General features: G+C 37.1%; 3 protein-coding genes across 4 annotated transcripts; 1 reads left to right on the top strand and 2 right to left on the bottom strand.

Moving 5' to 3' along the window:
- Position 1: 1 nt before the first annotated feature.
- On the bottom strand, positions 2-3,381 carry LOC307001540 (TLR adapter interacting with SLC15A4 on the lysosome). Its single transcript, XM_079618175.1, has 2 exons — positions 3,265-3,381; positions 2-2,525 (listed from the first exon to the last, which is right to left on the bottom strand). Exon 2 carries the CDS (start codon positions 2,523-2,525, stop codon positions 1,695-1,697), a length of 831 nt encoding a protein of 276 aa, XP_079474301.1. The 5' UTR covers positions 3,265-3,381; the 3' UTR covers positions 2-1,694.
- A 2,209-nt stretch (positions 3,382-5,590) lies between these two features.
- On the top strand, positions 5,591-8,525 carry c9h13orf42 (chromosome 9 C13orf42 homolog). Its single transcript, XM_079618249.1, has 4 exons — positions 5,591-5,740; positions 5,967-6,484; positions 7,041-7,185; positions 7,459-8,525. Exons 2-4 carry the CDS (start codon positions 6,071-6,073, stop codon positions 7,707-7,709), a joined length of 810 nt encoding a protein of 269 aa, XP_079474375.1. The 5' UTR covers positions 5,591-5,740; positions 5,967-6,070; the 3' UTR covers positions 7,710-8,525.
- A 171-nt stretch (positions 8,526-8,696) lies between these two features.
- On the bottom strand, positions 8,697-14,038 carry rnaseh2b (ribonuclease H2, subunit B). Of its 2 annotated transcripts, XM_079618245.1 has the most exons (12): positions 14,006-14,038; positions 13,671-13,827; positions 13,322-13,393; positions 13,077-13,184; positions 12,883-12,959; positions 12,677-12,791; positions 11,236-11,300; positions 10,233-10,335; positions 10,068-10,149; positions 9,913-9,958; positions 9,523-9,600; positions 8,697-9,287 (listed from the first exon to the last, which is right to left on the bottom strand). In XM_079618245.1, the coding sequence occupies exons 2-12, from the start codon at positions 13,732-13,734 to the stop codon at positions 9,177-9,179; spliced, it is 921 nt and encodes a 306-aa protein (XP_079474371.1). In that variant the 5' UTR covers positions 13,735-13,827; positions 14,006-14,038; the 3' UTR covers positions 8,697-9,176. The 2 variants fall into 2 exon arrangements, with proteins under 2 accessions (XP_079474371.1, XP_079474370.1); XM_079618244.1 differs by lacking the exon at positions 14,006-14,038 and having other exon boundaries at positions 13,671-13,879.
- Between the last annotated feature and the right edge of the window lie 7,129 nt (positions 14,039-21,167).

Here is a 21,167-nt window from a genome sequence, read left to right as displayed (position 1 = left end):
TTGACCGCATTACATGTCTATATCACTTTGCCAAATTATTTGAGTTATTTCAAAGGTTTTTTCAGCCTATAACAACAAAATAACCAAAAACTACAACAACACTGACCAAGCAAATAAACATTGTAAACAATAGGATAAACAATTTCAAATGATTTCCATGTTTGTTTGTTTTTGCCACATAATCTCGGTTTATTGCATTTATTATTATGTATTATGGAATAACACACACTCCTGCTCTCTCTTCCTCTCAAACGCACACACATTCAGTACAGACACACACTCGCACAGAAATGTTGTCAGCGCTGCTTTGGCAATTTTATCAGTAAAATAGTTTAACAACTTAAGTTGCATGATATTTCTCACTAAAGGTGTAATAACAACACTATTACACCGACATTGACAAAAACCTGACAAATGTCTTGAAATACATCATCTGAACACTGTTTTGAGGTGCGGTAACCGTAGTATAAGCAGAATAATTGACTCCGGGCCGTTGAAATATTAGAAAAGTAATGCACACCCGATGTTTAACGGCCACTCCGCTTTTTCTAATAATTCAGCGGCCCTGAGTCAATTATTCCTTACATAAAAGAAATGCTCAGTGACCTCTTGATGCTAAGACTATTAAAATGTGTTTATGTATTTCATATTACTTTGACCTTTTAAATGCAAGAGTGTAAATGGTGGTATTTTGTGTAACTGTCTGGGTGCAGTTGTCCCCAAAATGCTCTGATACAATCAAGGCATGGAAATATATATGTAAATAATTATTTTAAAGCCAAATTAGTGTAGTAGGTGGCAGTAGAGAGTTCCTCAATATATTATATACATGTTTTTTGTGTATCAAACAAACAGCAAGTTTCACAATTATGCTTCACAGCTTGATGACAGTCAATGGGTACATCAACTAGGGTAGTAATTTAGGATTACGTCGTGTTCACTTAGCGTGGTTTTTGAATTTTTTTAATAACCATATGCCTGCATTGGATGGACTTCACTTGAGATCGATTGTTTTTCTAAAAATCTTCGTTTGTGTTCATCAAAGAAAGTCATATACATCTGAGACAGGATAAGGAGTAAACGATGAGAGAATTTCTTAGGTGGAGTATCCCTTTTCACTTTTTTCATGTTAAACATTTTGCCTGAGAAAGGGAAAGTCAATCATTTTTATAGGTTGTAATTATCTTCAAAATCGCTTAAATATACCAACACCTTACACCAAACGTTTGAAGGTCTAATGCCTCAAGATTCAAAATATAACAATGGATGCAAAATATAAAACAAAATGTAAAACAGAGAACAACTTGTGATACATATTGCTTAAGATTTTGTGTGTGTGTGCAAATCATTATTGATAATTTATCATTATTTATCATATTATACTTATCATTATTATATATTCAGCAGAAAAATGTCCATACCTTAGATTATATTCATCCAGACTTTCAATAACAGACCTATTTTTTTACAGTCTATGTAACAGACACCTTGAATAATCAGTATAGCATTCTAATTAAAAAATGTATTTATTTTGCACAGTTGCATTTTTCAGAACTACTATTACATTATAATTTACAAAAAATCACTGTTAACGTGTTTCAAGCTCTAACTTGTTGCACGTTGACGTATGAAAGTCCATCTCCTTGGTCTGACTGCCACAACGTTTCTTTTCCCACTTGTGCCTCGTATCCAGCTCACTTTGTCTCAGTGGAGATCTGCAGTAGAGGTGTGCTGATCTCGCTGGACTGATAACTGCTGGTGACTTTCAGCAGGCAGCTGAGCAGCATGTCTTTGGCCCGTGCCGTCTCCATGTTCTGTTCACGGCTCAGCTGGAGGGTCATTTGGTCCAGGCTGGTCTGCAGCAGCTCAGAGGCCATGACCGGCCTTGTCGCCGTGGGTCCCTCGGTCAGGTACTCCCTGTACAGCTCCAGAAGCTTCTGTTCCAGGTAGCCGTTGAGCTGCGAGTTCGAGAGGGGCCGGCCGAACTGCAGAAGAGAGGGCCGTTCCCGCCCGCTTTCTTCCCTCCAGCGCCTCGAGCCCCTGTTCTCATGGACGAGAGGAGGCAGGAGGGAGGGTGAGGGGACATCTCCAGACAGAAGAAAGGGCCCAGCCTGGGGATCCTGAATGTGATTGCCCTGTATGTCGCCTGCACTGGGGCTGAGCGGCAGCACCTGGCCACCAGCGATGTGTAAATCGTTGTAATGCTGACAGATGCTGTGGCAGCTCGAAGGCACTAAAAAGGCCTCTGCTTCTACGGTGTCTGCCTGCCTGGGGATATCCACACTTAGGGCGGGTTGCCGTCCTGCCGCAGGGGCGGTGGACGAAAGGTGAGCTTCGCTCTGCTGGGTCTTTGTCCGGGTCGTATCAGCGTGAGTCTCTAGAGGTGAGAGGACAGGGCTTTGTGCTGAGAGGGGATAAGTCCGCGGAGACGATGATGGTGCGGTGACCGTGTCACATGTAGGAGGATTTACACACTCAGGTTCAGCTTCGAACGCCAAACACCACAGCTTACCTTCACACAGCATCTACAGTACACAGAAGTTAAAGTGGACATCAGTTCACACTAGACCGTTTAGTTCAAATGATCTAGAGTTGTTTGGGGTCAGTAAAGAAAGAAAGAAATTCATACTTTTATTGAGCAAGGATGCATTAAATTGATCAAAAGTGACAGTAAAGATTGTCATTGTTACAAAAAAAACCTATTCTTAAATAAATCCTGTTCTTTTGAGCGTTCTATTCGTCGATGATTCATGAAAAAAATGTATCACTGTTTCCACAAAAATATTAAGCACCACAAGCTAAACTTTTGTCAAAATGTTTCATATTAGAATGATTTCAGACGGATCATTGAAGACTGGAGTAATGATGCTGAAAATTCAGTTTTGACATCACAGAAATAAACTGCATTTTAAAACATATTCAAATAGAAAACAGTTATTATAAATTGTAATAATATTTCTAAATGTATTCAAACGATCAAATAAATGCAGCCTTGGTGAGCAAGAGATTTGTTTATAAAACAAATAATCGTACAGATCTCAAACTTTTGCACAGTAGTCTAATAAAAAATAGATGTAATTAAAACACAATATAAACTAAAACTAAATAAATCATTGTATATAAATATATTTAAGGATAAACTATTAACACTTGAGGGGCCATATGAAATTTCAAAGTCAAATGTGGCAGAGTTTGAGACCCCAACAATGTAATATTGTCCACCTCACATCACCCAGATTAGATAGGAAGTTCCTTAAAGCTCACCTTTTCTACTGAAGGATCTCTGGCTATTGCGCTGAGGCGGTTCTGTGTGGTTCTGTCTCCGAGTCTCTGCAGTATTTAAGCACTGCTGTGCAGGGTTTTGTTTCATTATAAGTGAAAGTTGTGCTAGTTCTTCAGTTTTATGCTCCAGTAATTGAGGAAGTGAAAGTGTAAATTTAGAACCACGTTATAGTGCATTCATTTAGCATGCCTCTTGTCATGACACAAGCGTGTCACATTCAAATTGCTGTTTGAATTTCTGTAGTGTGCTATTATGACCAAGTAAAGTGTATTTCCACAGACGAGCACACCCAATTCTCTTTGCTGTGTTCCCCCTAGATTTTCCAATTTTAGGGAGAGGGGGTGGTGGGTAATTTCCCTAATGGAGAGTATATTAACTTTAAATATATGAAACATAAAAGCTATAGCAGTTATATATATTTTTTTTTCTGGTGAATAAAAAATCGAATAAGAGATGGACCACGGTCCTGTTGTGGGTATTTTTGGCACATTGTTGTAATCTGGAATTTTTTTCTCATAAACCCTCACACTTCATGCAGCTGTTATACGTTGCAGTTTCATTAGAATGAAAACTCATGTCTATTTCTTCTGACATCAATGTTCGCACCTGCAGCTATTTGGATTCTTAATCTTCATTTCCTCATTGAAACCAAATAATCCAATTCCAGTGTAATTGAAACCACTTGTAGACGTGTCACGTGTAGATTGAACACACCTCTAGCATCTGTGAAAGGGTTGGTGACAAAATGCTGCATCACCTACATTCGTTATTCATGTGATCATCTGTCTATCTGTGGTAAAAAGAAAGATTACCTGATAAACCACCAGACCAGTGAACAAGCACAAACTCAACACATTTCTATACTGCGTTTAGGTTTTTATGCATTCGGCTATTTCTCACAATATTCTCACAGTATGCACTTAACATACAAGGCACAAAAAGAATTTTACTTGTTTTTAGAGTAATGTCTGTGAATTAATCAGTACGTATTACTTTTAGACAGACAGCAATTCGGATCACAAAGTCAATCAAATGTTCTGCCATTATAAGGTGTATAGCAAACTGAAAGTGCCATTCCATTGTATGAATAGTTTTTTTTCCCCCTATTGGTTTACTTGTGCTTTAATCTATTTCAAACAACCCACCCAAAAACATGTAAAAAAGAAAAAAAACTACATACATGTCAAAATACATGTCGTTTCCAGTCTTAGCGGGTGGTTCTTGACCAGAATAAGGTGCAGTCTATACCAACTGTATGCTAAGGTGTTAAAAACATTTAAACAACCCATTTAATTAAAAGGGTCAGAGAAAGGGTTAAAGATAAACAACTAAAAATATTTAAAAAAAAATAAACTCTCTATGGTGACCACACAGCTCCCAGAATCCACCCAATACCTCACTAGAAGAAACTTTAGCTGTCCCGTCGTAGTGGCTCTAGCTCAAGTGTCTGACTCATTAGTTGAATATGAACACATGGATATTCCCAGACTGTATAAAAAAAAGAGCTGCTGCCTTAGGTTTTAAATTACAATCAACTTGGATGTTTAAGTCTTTTCAACTTAAATTACATTAAAATGACTTAAAACAAATTAGATGAATCTTGTATAACTAACTTCTAAAAAAAAGTTGAAAATTGCTTAACTTATATTTAGTTAAAGCATTGCAAAAGCACATGTGGTCATAACTTTTTTGATTTTTATTTATTTACAATTGAATATAATATATATTTTTAACAAGTTTTGATCATTTATCTGAGACATAGCCTATATACTATCTAATCTCAGATGTATCTATGGTCATTTTGCAAAAATGTGATGGTATTGATAAATAATTTTCTTTTTTGCAGATTATCAGGAAACACGACAAGTTATTTTTTTCCATCAACCTAAAACGGACATATTCAGCATGGGAACCATGAATTGGGTAGAAATTGGGTTCTTTTTTTATACTTATGTGGGTCAAATACAAGTTTATTTTTCATTTTCAATATTTAACTATCTATTCAGTTACAAAGTCAATGTTAAATGTTCCGGTTTATATGATATTTAGCAGGAAAGTAAATAGAAAATAATATCAAACTGTAATTTAGTAGATCTTTTATAGGCGATTTACATTATGCCCGCAACGTCCTAAAAATTAAGTGAGCACACATACATTGTGATTAAATAATTTATGCATCAGAAAATGCATCTAATGTTAGCATCATAGGGGTAACTGTGATGGCCAGCACATGTGTAGCCCAATATGTCCAAGGTTGGTTCATTATTAATTTGTTAGTGTAGAGTTACAAGCGCACCGTTGCCATGGCTGTGTTAGAAAACTACCATGTCTTCTTTACGGCTGAGAAATGGTCATCACCATCGCCTGTAATGTGTCCTTTATGCGTTTGGAGTTCAGCACCATGGACAAGATCAACCAACAAACTCTTGGATCTGAATTTCATGAAGAAGATATAAAGTAAGTGTTCGCCCAACAAACTCTTGGATCTGAATTTCGTGATGAAGATATAAAGTCAAGTTTTCGCCCATGGTGCAAACTGGAGAGGGATGTGGAGAAACAGAACAGGCTCAGGGAAATAATTATAGGCCTAAATAGTCCGATTAAACAAGCAAGCTTAATAAGTCATTTATTTTAGGTTACTAATTGTACGCTACTAACAGTAACACTAAAGTGTCTTGATCAGGGGCACAATGATGATAGAACCCTCGTGTGGTTTGAACCAGCATCCTTTCAGTCGTCAGCCCGGATATTTAACCACTAAACGACATCACCCGGACACCGACTGTGATGTTTAAGAAAATCAACGCAGTTTTCCGTCCGAACCATCTTGGAACTCGCTCACGGGACAGGTTCAGGTCCAATGAGGATTACCACAGCGCGTGCACCGTGAAACTGGTCCGGAGCACGTCGATGCTCGTGGTCGGGGAGAGCAGTCGCGCGCAGCAGGACTCCACACTGAAGAGGAGCGTGAGCGCCGTGAGTGTCCATTCCAGCACGGCCCTGTACTACTACCAGAGTCGAGAGGACCGAGTATGGCTCTATTCCCAGAACCAGAACTGCTTAGAGTACTTACAGGAACTGGTCGCTCTCAGGCGTCAGTACACCAAGAGCATCAATGACCTCAACAACAGCGAGCGGAAAGAGACCGCGTCCCGCAAGAAGAACCCCGCACCTCGGCCACCGCAAAACAGAGCTGCACAGGTGAGATGCAACATGGCAAGGTTTATACTGTATGTTGAGTATGTTTAAGCCTTACGGAAGAAGTAGTGAACATTACTTTAGGGCAAAGTAAGGTAAGTTGTGAAATATATGCCTATTAAAGGGCCATAAACGTGTTCTTCACTTTGTCATCTGCGTTAAAATATGAAGATACATTTTTTTTTTTAAAGTTCAATCTTAGTTTGCATTATTTAGTTAAAGATATTCATTCATAATATAACCATGAGAAGGTTTAATATTCAGAATATTTCAATACAATAGGGATTAGGAGAATGTTGCTCCCGCTTTGCAGTTCCCTAAAATTTGTGTGAATGCTATAGGTTTAATATTGTAAGGAAAATCTTTGATAATTCAGTTTGAAAAGTGGGATTGTGTGAACAGGCTTTTAATTATAATGAGGTATAGTTTTAGTTTAATCCTTTATCAGTAGTTCTAAGAATAACAAAAACCTTGAAGAAACCTATGCTAAGGAAATACTGTTTGAATCAGCAATGCAACTTCCAATCATAATACACACATCATCTTTTGTATTTCAAAGACTTCACGGCCTGAACCTTCTGCTCCACCAATCCCAAATGAGGAAGACACACTCCAGTTCTTTGATGCAGTCATTGCAAGCTGTGACCCAGAACCCAGTCGAAAACCACATGTGGACAACGGGCATGCAGATGTGGACTTCATAGGTGTGTATGGAACTTTATGAGACTATCTTTACATTCAAATTAATCTAACCAAAGTACTCTAAAGGCAGCATGGACGATGAAGTTGCGGGATGTTGTACTTTATAGATCTTAATAGAAAGTATATTTGACTTTTATATTGCACTTTGTGAACCTTCAGGAAACAAAAACAAAAAGTTTATATTTTTCCCTTAATGGTAAAGCCATCTTTGTTTGTGTTTGTTTTTATTGTTTCATGTCTGATTATATCCCTCCTCCAATTTTAATGTGTTCTAGTGGCAACCAGTACCAGTGAGCATGACCTTCACTCAAACTGGGTGCTTCGGGACCCTCGTCGAATCTCCATGACGGAGTCACAGCCCAAGAATTCAGATATCAGTCATGGGCAAGCAGCCCAGCGGAAGGGACACACGGGAAGCACAAGCAGCAGGAGATGTCTGCAACGAAACCCTATCCACCTGCCAAAAGTGGTAGAGAGTGCCTTTCAGACTCTGCGCTTTAAACCCAAGCTCAAGAAGAAAGACTAGCTGCCTAATCAACACTGTTATTCCACTGTTTGTGCCCAGAGGACAACTGAATGCTCACTGTTGTGTGATCAAGAAGCTGGGCCTAGTAGAGGACGTGAGCTCGGTGACATGTCAGTGCTTACTCACTGTCCAAGCTTCATAAATAATCCACAGCAGATTAGAATCTCTTTTTCAGTAGCTCTCCATGGCAAACACAAAGCAATCAGCAGAGCGTAACCATTCTGCTTGACGTGGAACAATCATCCTACGCACTGATTCCAGACAGAGCAACTGGAATTTCCTTATCCCAATAACTCGGATCTGAGGATCACCTGTCTGATGAACCAGTCAGATAATCAGACATATGAATGACCCAGAACACATCGAGGCCAGGGGGACAGCTATTTACTGCCTAGTTACGATAGGTGAGCAGACTTTATTAGCCAAATGCAAAACTAAAACAATTTGACAACTAAGACAACATTAACAGTTACACTTTTTTACTGTAGTCTTTCTTTGTATGACATCCCTCAAACTGGTAGTAGGTGCTTTTCGTTGGTAGGTTTGTACGTTCTTTTTTTATGATTGTTTATGATGATTTGTAGCATTGAGCATTAAAACCTATAAAGAGGAACTAGACACATGTGTTTGAATCCAGAGCTAAATAGGTCAGGTTTCTTTTTTTGAAAAAAGGAAGCAGGAATCGGGTATTACCCTTTCACACTATAAAAACTAAGATCAAAATACCAACACCAAACCAGGTGCAATGACTGTTTTATCAATAATAGAGAATAAAGTTGAAGGAAGTTAACCACATAGATCTGAAGTTATCCTACATTATGGGCCAAACAAGAATGTGTTATATTACATTATATACACTTACTGTTTAAATATCTGGGGTTAGTACGATTTTTAAAAAATAATTTAATGCTATATTTAGAATTGTATTAAATTGATCAAAAGTGACAAAGGTTACATTATTACAACAAATTGTTATTTCAAATAAATGCTGTTATTTTTAACTTTATTCATTAAAAAAATCCAGAAAAAACAAAAATATTTAGCAGCACAACTGTTTTCAACACTGAGAATATTAAAATATGTATCTTTAGCAGCAAATCAGCATATTATAAGAATCATGTGACACTGACATTTGGAGTAATTGCTGCAAAAAATTCTGATTTGCATTACAGGAATAAATTACATTTTTAAATATATTAAAATGTAAAACAGTTGTTTTAAATTGTAATACTTTTTCAGCTATATTATGGTTCACTTTATTTTTTTAAAGTCTTGGTGAGGATAAGAGACTTTCAAATACATAAACAAATCTTACCGACCACACAAACTTTTGAACTGTATTGTATATCATTATCATATTGTATATCACAGCACATGGTGAGAAGCAAAAAAAAAAAAATGAAATAGAGCAGAATTTATTTTCTAATAACTTTATTAACAAAAATGTTTTGACACTCACACTAACACTCAGTTCTTCTCTTGTTTGACTTTGGGACTGAAGAACGCTGCCATGCTCTTCATCCCAGTTTTGTCTACTTTGGCAAGACTCTTCTGAGCTGCAGTCATCTTCTTTGGTGGCTGAGATAACATAGACCATATTTAAAATATTACAATTATCAAAACTGTTGTACAGTAGCTAAAATTAATCAGAAAACATACATTTAGAACAAATCATATTTGAAGCATGAACTGCTGAATGATTTTTTTAGGCATAGACAGAGAGAAAAAGATAGTTTTGCAGTAGTGCGTCATTCCATTACTTTCAATGTGCATCATTAATCCCATCACCACATTGTTTGTTATTCTAACTCACTTTTCGTGCAAAATCACCACTGTTGAACTTGGTGTAGTCTTCTCCGGCCTCTACTGGTTTATCTGACAGTTTCCGTTTCTATCAAAAGCAAGACAGCAGTCAGAAAAACCAGGCCACCAAAAGATCTTTTTGAATCAAAGTGAACTGCTACACCCATTCCACTAACTGCATCCAGAAACAAAGCATTTATGAAGCTTCTCGAAGCAATGACAAAAGCTGACTGAGTTTGAGAAGAAATAGAAATCAGAAAACAAATCAGAACACAATTACAAGCAGATATGGTTAACATTGCATAAAATCAAGTAAAGCGCAACCAGACATAATTTAAATATTAGAATTCAAGCATGGCGGTAACATGAAAATATTTGGTATTTCACGGAGTAAGATTACCTTAGAAGGGGGCTCTGTCTCTTTAGGGCTGGATATCTCTGGCAACCTTGTAACATGAGAGACTAAATGTGACTATGGATAACAAGGTAAAAATGTGAATGACAGTCTGGCAATGTTGTTTGTGAGGACAAGTTTGTAAGGTTATGTGTACATACTGCAAATACTTGAGGAGATCTTTGCTCAGGTCTTCACTAATGTACTCTGATATGAGACCATGTGCGTAACGGAGGTAGTCCTCTAAAAGGATAACAAATACCATTATATTAGCAAGACAATGCATACAAGCATGATCCGTCTCTATTCATTCATCCTTTTTTTACCTTCAGTAGCATCTTCCTGTTTGACTCTGACAAATGTGCTGGACTTCACTCCTCCACCCACAGATATGTTGCTCTTTTTGAGTGTGCTTACTGTCCGCTGAACCTGAAAGAATTTTTCAAAATTCCTTTCAAATAGGGTTAAGGTTAGGATGAAATTTCTTAGCATTGTAATTAGGGCTGTCACAAATTATTATTTTGTTAATCAAGTAATTTGTTAAGTGATTATTTTTGACGAGTAATCAGATACTTTTGTGGTAATAAAAATAGACCTTTAAAATGATTTAAAATAAGCCTTTAAAATGACTTAAAATACATATAATAACAATGAAGCAATAATATTTGGTTCAAATAAAGTGTCAAAAGCAAGTGAACATATGGTTTTATAGAACAAAATAATCATCTTATAAATGCTACAGCCACTGTAATTTCTTGAAAGAGAATGTGGACATCACAACATGCAAACTCAGAGCGAGGGTTTCAACTTTTATTTTGAAATAGCGATGGAGAGTTTGCATATTTAGAAACATATTGATGTATTCTCCTGTGTTGGCTTACCTTACAAATCTGATGAAATGGCACTCTCACATTGCGTTCTCAGATGAACGCTCCCAAACTCACAGCATATACAGGTTAAACCCACAAGGCATATATTGTGTGTATGTGAGTATATATATATATATATATATATATATATATATATATATATATTACAATATTATAATATATTATTATTAATATATATTTATTTAACCGAATCGCAGTCTTTGTGAATTCAAAAATAGCACTATGCTATAGTATGGTTTTTACATCGTGTAGCCTTAGAATACGGTCTATTAATGCGGTTCATGGATTCTCGTCTGTGAAATGTGCCACTTCCGGTATTTTGCTGGATATTCAACACAGGTAAATTTTTTAAAATAGAGTACTCGAATTTAATCAAGATATCGTGACAGCCCTAATCGAAATGGGTTTTTTTATCATAAAAGTAAAAAATTGCTTGAACCTTTTTCTTAAGCCACTCCAAGGTCTTCTCATGGTTATATCTGTGAAACTTCTGACCACCACCCTCTGAAAAACAGGATTCAATTTATATACAGGTGAAACTCGAAAAATCTGAATATCGTGCAAAGGTTCATTTATTTCAGTAATTCAACTTAAAAGGTGAAACTAATGTATTATATAGACTCATTACATGCAAAGTGAGATATGTCAAGCCTTTATTTTTTATAAATTTGATGATTATGGCTTACAGCTTATGAAAACCCCAAATTCAAAATCTCAGAAAATTTTAATATTACATGAAAAAAAAAAAAAAAAAAAAAAAGGATTTTAAATACAGAAATGTCGGCCCTCTGAAAAGTATACTCATGCATGTACTCAGTACTTGGTTTTGCATGAATTACTGCCTCAATGCAGCGTGGCCTGGATGCTATCAGCCTGTGGCACTGCTGAGGTGTTATGGGAGACCAGGATGCTTCAGTAGCGGCCTTCAGCTCTTCTGCATTGTTCGGTCTCATGTCTCTCATCTTTCTCTTGGCAATGCCCCATTGATTCTCTATGGGGGTTCAGGTCAGGCGAGTTTGCTGACCTATCAAGCACAGTAATCCCATGGTCATTGAACCAGGTTTTGGTTCTTTTGGCAGTGTGGGCAGGTGCCAAGTCCTGCTGGAAAATGAAGTCAGCATCTCCATAAAGCTTGTCTGCTGAAGGAATCATGAAGTGCTTTAAAATGTCCTGGTAGACAGCTGTGTTGACTCTGGACTTAATAAAGCACAGTGGACCAACACCAGCAGATGACATGGCTCCCCAAACCAACACAGACTGTGGAAACTTCACACTGGACTTCAAGTATCTTGGATTGTGTGCCTCTCCATTCTTCATCTAGACTCTGGGACCTTGGTTTCCAAATGAGATGCAAAATTTGCTCTCATCAGAAAAGAGGACTTTGGTCCACTGTGCTTTATTAAGTCCAGAGTCAACACAGCCGTCTACCAGGACATTTTAGAGCACTTCATGCTTCCTCAGCAGTGCCACAGGCTGATAGCATCCATGTCACGCCGCATTGAGGCAGTAATGCAAAAGGGGCCCAAACCAAGTACTGAGTACATATGCATGAGTATACTTTTCAGAGGGCCAACATTTCTGTATTTAAAATCCTTTTTTTATTTTATTTTTATTTTCATGTAATATTCTATAATTTTCTAATTTTTGGGGTTTTCACAGCTGTAAGCCATAATCATCAAAACTTTAACAAATAAAGGCTTGACATATCTCACTTTGCATGTAATGAGTCTATATCATATATTAGTTTCACCTTTTAAGTTGTATTACTGAAATAAATTAACTTTTGTCTGATATTTCACCTGTATGTGGCACATAATTTGGACATCATACTGTATCTGTACATGATCTGGCACTATATACATGCCTACAGACTCACACACCTTTCTCATCAGCCACATGATGAAGGGAGTCCAGTCCCTGTTTGCATTGCAGAAGTCTTGTGCATCCAGGGTAATCCTCATCCATCACCATCTGCTTCACCGGTTGGAACTTTCCCTACGAGAAGAGTGCTAGCATTACTCGTGAAGCTCATGTGAACAACAGACTGACTTTTACTATCATATTTGCATTTCAACTAATCGTTTACCTCGGTGGCGACACTGCTAATGTATGGCAAAATCAGAAATAAAGGATCAATGGAAGTCACATACAGCAGTCTACCATCTGAGGACACAGGAATAGAAGAGCTGTTAGTTCACTTAAATGGCATCAGCAATTTACTAGACAACTAGTACAATCACATATTGAATGGATAGTTCACTTTCTGTAAGGTGAGCTTACCTCTTTGCACTGTCTGTCCAATAAACCAAGATCGAAAGTCTTCAGAAAAGGCTTTAACTTCATAAACACTGATATCACCACAGCTAAATAGGTACAGCGAAGAACTTCCTGCACTCACAATGACAGAACTGTCAGTCAGTTTCAGTTTATTTAGCTGATAGACAGGATGACTAAATAAAGTTATATATCCACTAAACTGTCAGTTTAAGGTGATTAAATTGTAATATTGTAACACTAAAAGCCACCTGTAGCAGGATTCTTTAGTTTGATGAAGGATGGATCACTGTCTTCGGGTCTGCCTGTGTCCAGTGCTGAATCTGAAAGTGAAGCAACATGCCACAAAACTCAATTAAATATGGATTTATCAACTGCAACAGAACTGCATGTAGATTTAGGTGGGCTAAAAATGTAACTTACACTTACGCCAACGTTTACATTAATAATGCACACTTACACATTTTTTATAATAATAAAGCCACAGTAAAAAAAAAAAAGATGTGCACTGAAAACTGTGTAGCCTATAAAGTATAACGTTAAAACTTTTCTCAAAGTACAAGTGTGTAACACGGAACAGTGTAAATTTAGTAAATGTACCTGGAGCAATGACAACCCAGCTGTCGTTGTCGGTGTGCGGAGAGCGTTTCTTTTTAGTGGTCATTTCAAGGATTGAGTTGAAACGTTAAACTGTAACAACAGGTTTTCTGATATGTATAATGTAAACGCGCAAGACCGGTGAGTAGATATTCTGCCTCTAGAAAAATGGCGGCAAACATTTGTGTACAGTTCAAATAGGTGTGTGAAACATACAAGATTTATGTTTCATAAATATAACATAATAGCCTGGCTGTGCAACACAATATATTTCTCAAAAGTAAATAAAAAATAAATATTATTCAAAAAGTCTAACAAATGTGAAGACAGAACAACACCTCATTTGAAATTGCGTCTACACAGCCACCCCTCTCTCAGAATGGTACAGTCTTACAGAATTCCTTAAAGACACAGTAGCATTTTTAAGCATCATTAAAAAATACAGTTGTAAGATATTTATCGATATTCTTCACATATTTTGTAATTATTTTGCATATGTAATTCGTAATATGCTATTTATTTAAAAGTCATCCGGATTTCGCATAACTACTGATTTAAAATCTATGTAGGCTAATACAGCCTTAAAATTACTAAATTATATAAATGCATAATTTTACCGTTTGTACTGGAACAAAACAGAAGACAAAAATAGTATAAATGTATAAAGAACATAAATTAATCTGTTTAACTTTGGGTACAGCCTTCTGGATTTTCTGTGTAAACTATTAGGCCTACAATTTAAAATGTCTTATAAATGTTGAACTAAAACTTCAACTGAATGAATAAATAAAGAAATTAGTGACAAGATAATGTCATGATTTTGACAAAATCACAAAAAATCACAAAAATTCTAAACAAAAGAAAATTGAGGAAGCAATGATATGCTGGGTGAGTAAAGCCAGTGGCCTAAGTTTTACAGTTTCACATTTTGTGAAAACAACATGAGGGTTAATCTATGTTTCAAAAAATGTATGACCAATAGACAACACTTATAATCAACAACTTTCAGCACAAAAAATCAAAACTCAAACTAAACATAGGCGCACCAAGCTCTATACAAAATTGATGTTTCTATAAGTCACCTCAAGATGGCGCCAGTCTCTTGAAAATGCATAATGTAACTCCCTCAGGCAGAATTCACCTAGCACTGCTGATTATCTGCTGGAAAGTTACAATCATAATGAAATCAAAATAAATCATAATGATCTAATTCTCACGTCTTCTCAATCACATTGAACAAAGCTTTATGGCTACATATTTTCATAAAACATCAAATAATTCAAACATAGCCTACAATATTTTAGACACAGAAATTAAATTAAAATGGTCAAAGTAAAATAATTTACAATAAATAAACAAATGCTAAAAAAAAATAGAACAGAGATATGGTTTACATAATGTCAATAAATAAGTGTGAGTGTGTTACAGAATGTGTTTGAGAACTGTCTATGAGACATGCTACACTCTAAAAAAAGTGGTTCTTCAGGGGTTCTTTGCAGTGCTATATGGCACCACTGCAATTTTAAGAACCTGTTAAGCCCAGTTTGGTTCTTCAGCGATTCTTTGGGGTGGTTAGGGTGCTCTTATGGTTCTACATAGCACCATTTGACAAAGGTGAGGTGCTATATGGCACTGAAAGTAGTTCCCCTATGATTATGAGCCAATGAACCACTTTTAGTGCTATTTAGCACCATTTGTGTTTAGAGTGTACAGATTCTAATAGTTCAGATTCCAACTACCCAGAAGTTGCAACCTTTCAGGAGCTATTCGTAGAGTCTGTAGGCTACTTGGTCAGAATGTGACTCTTTTTTCATGTCTCACTTTATATTGTGAGAGCAAAGGAAATGTGTCTTTTTATACTTTTGTCACTCATTAAAATAACTAACCAAGACATGCATTGACACAATCTATGGGTGTGCATTCATGTGTTGCTGGTTGAGAATCAGGGACCCCCTGTTCTGCCATAAGTCTGTGGTATTCAGGTCAGCAAGGTCTGCTGAGCAAGGACATGGTGGAGGGGGAGCAGGGGCTCCAGGACATCCCAGCTGTACAAGAAATTAACCATCGAAGAAGAAAAGAGAAGTTCATTTTATAGCAAAGTCAGTTATCGTATGTGATGCTCCAATCATTTTTAATCAAAAGGCCCATCACAGTTTAGTTTAGAAAAAATAGGCTATATTACAATTTTAACACCATATAATTTCTTAATATTCTAAAATATTATGCTGATTAACATGTCTTTAACAGCAATAATCTGTCTATAAGATACTCTTACAGTGAAGGTATTGTTCCCTCTCATCCACTGCTCATTTATCTTTCTTCCACAGACGCCATTAGCCTATTGAGAAACTTCATTTGTGTTGTAAGAGGCAGACAACGAAATCTGGTTGGAAAAAACTTCAAGGCATGCACACACAGTGACATTTCCAGCTCACTCATTCTCCACATCTGACTTGTTGCTGTTTTATAAACTGGTTGATGGAGGCGCAGATCAGAATAACGATTTTGCATCTGAGCCTTACCTCCTCCCACACACATGCAAAATTAAGCAAACAGCAAACTCATCTTGCACATTAACATAGCTGGAAAGAAAATAGTGGCATGTTACAGGGGACTTGTTTTTAGTTTTATTCTTGCATAGGCCAATAGCCACATGAACACACACAGGAGGGAAATGCACATACACCAGCACATCAGTCTAAACAATGCAATCTTATCACGTTCATCATCAACTAAATGTCACGCGCTAACATGTCTTGTTCTAATGTGGGGATTATGTAAACTACCTGAGGTCCATCTGAATTTATAGCTATTCTAGTACGACGGGCAACCTATAAAATGACAAAATCACCAATCGTTCATTTTCATTTTCGATTAACACGATGAAAATATCGTGCTTTGACATTAGGAGGTTTGATGAGTCAAACAGAGCGCAATCTATCAGATAACATAATTTTCACTAACTGGTCGTAAAAAAATGTTTTCGCGATTATAATACGAACTCGTTTTAGTTTCAGTGTAAAGAGTAATCGTGAAGTATAGGCTATGATATAGCCTATGAAAAAGTCGGAGGCGTCCGTGATAATAAAGTCAAATTAATTTTGTCAATATAAAATTAACCTTATTGTGTTGTAGCAATGCTGTAAAAGTAACAAAGCTGTTATAGCTATAAACTGTGCCATTTTACAAAATGTAGCCTATAGCCTATTTAAATCACATAATCCGCGTTTTTAAATAAGCAGCTTTACGATATGTATGTGATGATGGATTGATGTATTTTCATACATGAAAATTGTTTGTGAAATTTTTTTATTTCCACATTATGAAACTAGTACTGAAAGGATAGAAATAAATTCGTTATCCATTCGTATGCAGCTTGTTTTGTTAACAGGCTAAATTAATAAGTCGAATGAATTAATTCGTTGTTCTACATTTTCATTTGTTCATTTGTGTTGTTGAAATCCAAGAATTGTGCTTTTCTTTAGCAGAGAGACTATTTTATTGCTTTAAACTTTTTTCCCGCAATTTTTCATGTTTACTTTCATTACTTTACGTCTCGAGTCGTTGTGAAATTCCAGCAGATTGATCGATTGTGTTTGGAATTGGTCAAAATGCTTTGATTCATCACTAAAATAACGATACTAATAACGAAATCAGACAATATCTGACTGCTTTCACTGATGAACGGCATATAGCCTATATTAAATCCTTTAGCCTGAATTGTTTAGGTAATTGTTATTTTATCAGATTACGTGCTATTTTGACCTGTTTATATATTTTACTAAATCCTAAAATCACTTTACAGACACGTGATAATCGTCCGCCTGTATGGCGATTTGCTCGTTGAGAGTGAGAGGAAGGTTGGAAAATGCTGAAAACCTCACCTCAGCTGTGTCAACAGGCCGTGTGTTTTTCCTTGTTATAAATAGCCCCACTTTCAAATTAACTTCCTAAACGCCACGTGCTATCCAAAATAAAACTATTCAAATAAAATATGCACATTGTAAGCTATATTTTGCATGAATTAGGCTAGTTGTACGAATCCCATGTTAGTTTACAGCAGCTGGATTACTTTTAACCCTAAAGTCAATGTCTTTGTATAACCATAAAGTTGTTTTAATAAGTGCATTTTGACACAAAACTACTTAAAGGTGAAAAGTGCTCACTTGCCTTATAGGGAAAAAAAAACATGTGATCCTTAATATGAACTATGTTAAACTTTGTATACCATTATAGGTTTAAAAATGAAATTGTTCAAACAGAAAACACATGTGCTTAAGTAGTTTTGTTTACTGTTGAACGTTCGTGCCACGCATCCAAACCAAAGTGAGGCTCAACAGATGATATTTGACAGGTTTAGATGCTCTAATGCAGTTGAATGCACAGCCAATAGCAGAAGGCAGCTGGTTCAAATCACAGTAAGTTCTCTCTTTATACTTTGCTTCCCCATAAAACACAAATATCCTCAAATTATCTGCAGGTATACTGCAAACACAGAAAGAAAGGTGTGTGTGGGGGGGGATACATCCACAGCCACCTCACACTTTGAAACTAAACAATGCAATTGTATTTAGGCTACTGAAATAAAATGCACCAAAATACTTTGGCTACTCTGATTTTTGTTGGTGTTGTTTTTGTTATCGTAGGCTATCAGTTCGAAGAAATCTCAAATCTGTTCATGATGGAAGTTTCTTACCTCTATCATAAATTCAATCAAATATCACATTGGAAGGAGACTCAGCAATAAGAGTCATCTGTGAACGTGCACTTGAGCAGATCATAATAAGACACTTGGCATCTTGGTTCGCGCATGCTGTGGAACACCGGTCTCATCATGTCGTCGAGATCAAGATAGTTTGCAGTTATGACACCCAACTCGGTCGCCGCTCTGCAGCCAGCACGTGACCTAATCTGATCCAGTGTGGGTCGTAGGGTTTGAGTCTTGAGTATCTAAGGTCGAGCGCTGGCGCTTGGTCTTTTTTTCTTCCTCTCGCGCAGCGCTACCGCTCCGCCTCCTCAACGCGCAACTTTGACGCTGTGCATAAATACTGGAACAAAAGAACTTCCTCGATACCTTGTGAAACGGTAGGCTACTAGTAAATAAGGTGAAACTGTTGTGGGAACTGAAATTAACCAGTTAACGTGCTTCAGTAGGCTATACTTATTAACATCCCACTATAGAGTCAAGTGATGTCTTCATACACATCCTCAATTTCCCCTAGAGCTTTGGGTAAGTGCCATTCATATCGACTTTGATGTAGCTTCTGATCAGTCTCGTCGCATTGGGAATTGGAGTAACTAGGCTCTTTTGATATTTTTTTTTTTTTAATTTTGTTTGGTAGAAATTCAGTGGCATAACAAGACTAAAAGGGAAAAATGAAATGTGCTTCTTGTTGAAACAATGACACAAGCTCTTTATGCGCAGGAGTGGCAACATTCGACAACAAGCTATCGGCGTCGAACTAGGCTAGCCTACTGTCGAAAGTTTTTGACTCAACCGGACTGTTGCTTTTACATCATGTGGGTGTTCTAAAAAGTTGTTCACTTCTAGCGTTCCGTGAATTGAACGTTACTGTGCAAACTGAACAACGTTAGATTCATTCTAAAAAACGCGCTGCTTGTCAAAACTTTAACAACATTTTTGTGTACGCACAAGTTACCGGCTGTCTTCGAAGATAGACGTCTCATTTAAAGTGTCTAACAGGTTTGATTGAGAACCGTGTTAAACTAGACCACTCAGTTTTTATTTGTTTTGTTCATTGACGATTGCAGGAAGTCCAAACCGTTTACAACGTCTTTTCGTAAGTAGTCTATTGTTGTGTTGATCTTCTCATGTAGTGAACAAAGAAGCGCGTAGCAAAGGCTCGGGACCCGAGAGCCCGTGGAAAGTAAGCACCCTGTTTACAATAATAACACTAGCTTGATGACGCTGCAATACTGACAGAGCGCTGCACCAATGGCGTGGCACGGTTGCTTCGGCAACACGCTATATTTGGAAAGAGTTACATCATCGGAGGACTGCCTTTAAGGGGCGGGACATCCGTAAGGATTGACGCGCTTGTCTGGACTTGCCTGCAGTGCGCTTTGTTATTAGTTTCACCGCTGATAAAATATAAACAGTAGCTTATAAAAAACTGTCACGGATCAAAACACAAAGCATGTTCTTTCAGCATTTTAAAAGCATAGGAACAAACAATACAACAAATTTCCTTTTTTTGTCTTACAATGAAAGGTTAATGAATGATTTGTTGTGGTCAATGCATGTAAAGTTTGTTACTCTGACAGGTGTGAGGAAGGAGAAAAGTTAGGCTATATGTTTTTATTAAATAGCCTAAAGTAGGCTACTAAGTAATTTCAGTCTGGTGGATAAATTAAAAGAAAGGAGAAGACGGAGTCTTGACTGAAACTTTGGTGAAAACACAAATGTTCTGGGTGGGGGTGATGTTCAGATATTTAGTCACCTATTGTGATGGTGGGAGGAAAATAGTAGCTTATGACATGCTTCAACTTATACGCAGAGGTTTTGTTGCAGTTCAAAGTGGTGGGGTGGAAATAACACGAATGGTCTAAAGTTGTGTGTGCCAAAAAAGAAAGAAAATTAAAACAAAGGATTTGTTATTGGTATAATAGCATTATAATAACAATAATAATGGCCATTCAAATTCAAGGTGTATCTAACATGAAATTCAAGATGCAGAAATGTTCAAATAAAGTTACATTTACAAGCGGCATGCAAAGAGCATGCCATTGTCCATAGAAGTTTTTACTTTAAAAAGAGGACCATAAGGTTTCACATAAGGTTGCCACAGATCAGAGTTGTAGGGTTCGGCCTAGTCATCCATGGCAGATAAGTATAGAACAGTTAATGTTATTTTATTTTACTGCTGACACACTTCCTGTCTTTTACAGTGTATCTTTAAATAAAACGAGGAGTCACTTCCTCCCCATCTACATCCATTTATGACACCTTACACTTTCTCTCACATGCCACTGCTGACATAAACAAGCATGAAATAGGCTATCTGCCATGAGTGTTCCTACATATGTGAGTATGTGGGTGTGTCTAAAAATAAGAAATATGCATGATGCAATGATGTCACCCAATATAGCTAAAAAGGTGGGCAGATTATGGCTGTGGAATAAAGCCATCATGTTTTCTTTGACATAGCCTATAGAAAAAGTACTACGTGGTAGATAGCTTTTGTCTTGGTTTACAGTTGCAGTTAATGCCTGCAAAATAAGGCTGAGGTTTAGAAAGCAATTTAGTCACGTAGCCACCAGATATTCCTAAATGAATCATCTGGGTTTGCTGGTCAAATAGTCACAAAGCGGTGCCAAATTTTAAGTCATTATCCGAATGATGCAGTCGGCAGTCATCAGAAAGGGGCGGATTTGACAGATGGAGCGCAGTTTCTTTCTTCTCCCAATCAACCTTCACGCTGCTGGTGGTGTGAGTGACGCAGCTCGCAGTTGCTCTCGCTGCTGTAGTAAAGCAGCACA

Source organism: Phoxinus phoxinus (assembly GCF_949152265.1).
Source record: "Phoxinus phoxinus genome assembly, chromosome: 7".
NCBI classification, from domain to species: domain Eukaryota; kingdom Metazoa; phylum Chordata; class Actinopteri; order Cypriniformes; family Leuciscidae; genus Phoxinus; species Phoxinus phoxinus.
Note: the sequence above shows the minus strand (reverse complement) of the source record. Positions and strands in the feature narration are given on the sequence as shown.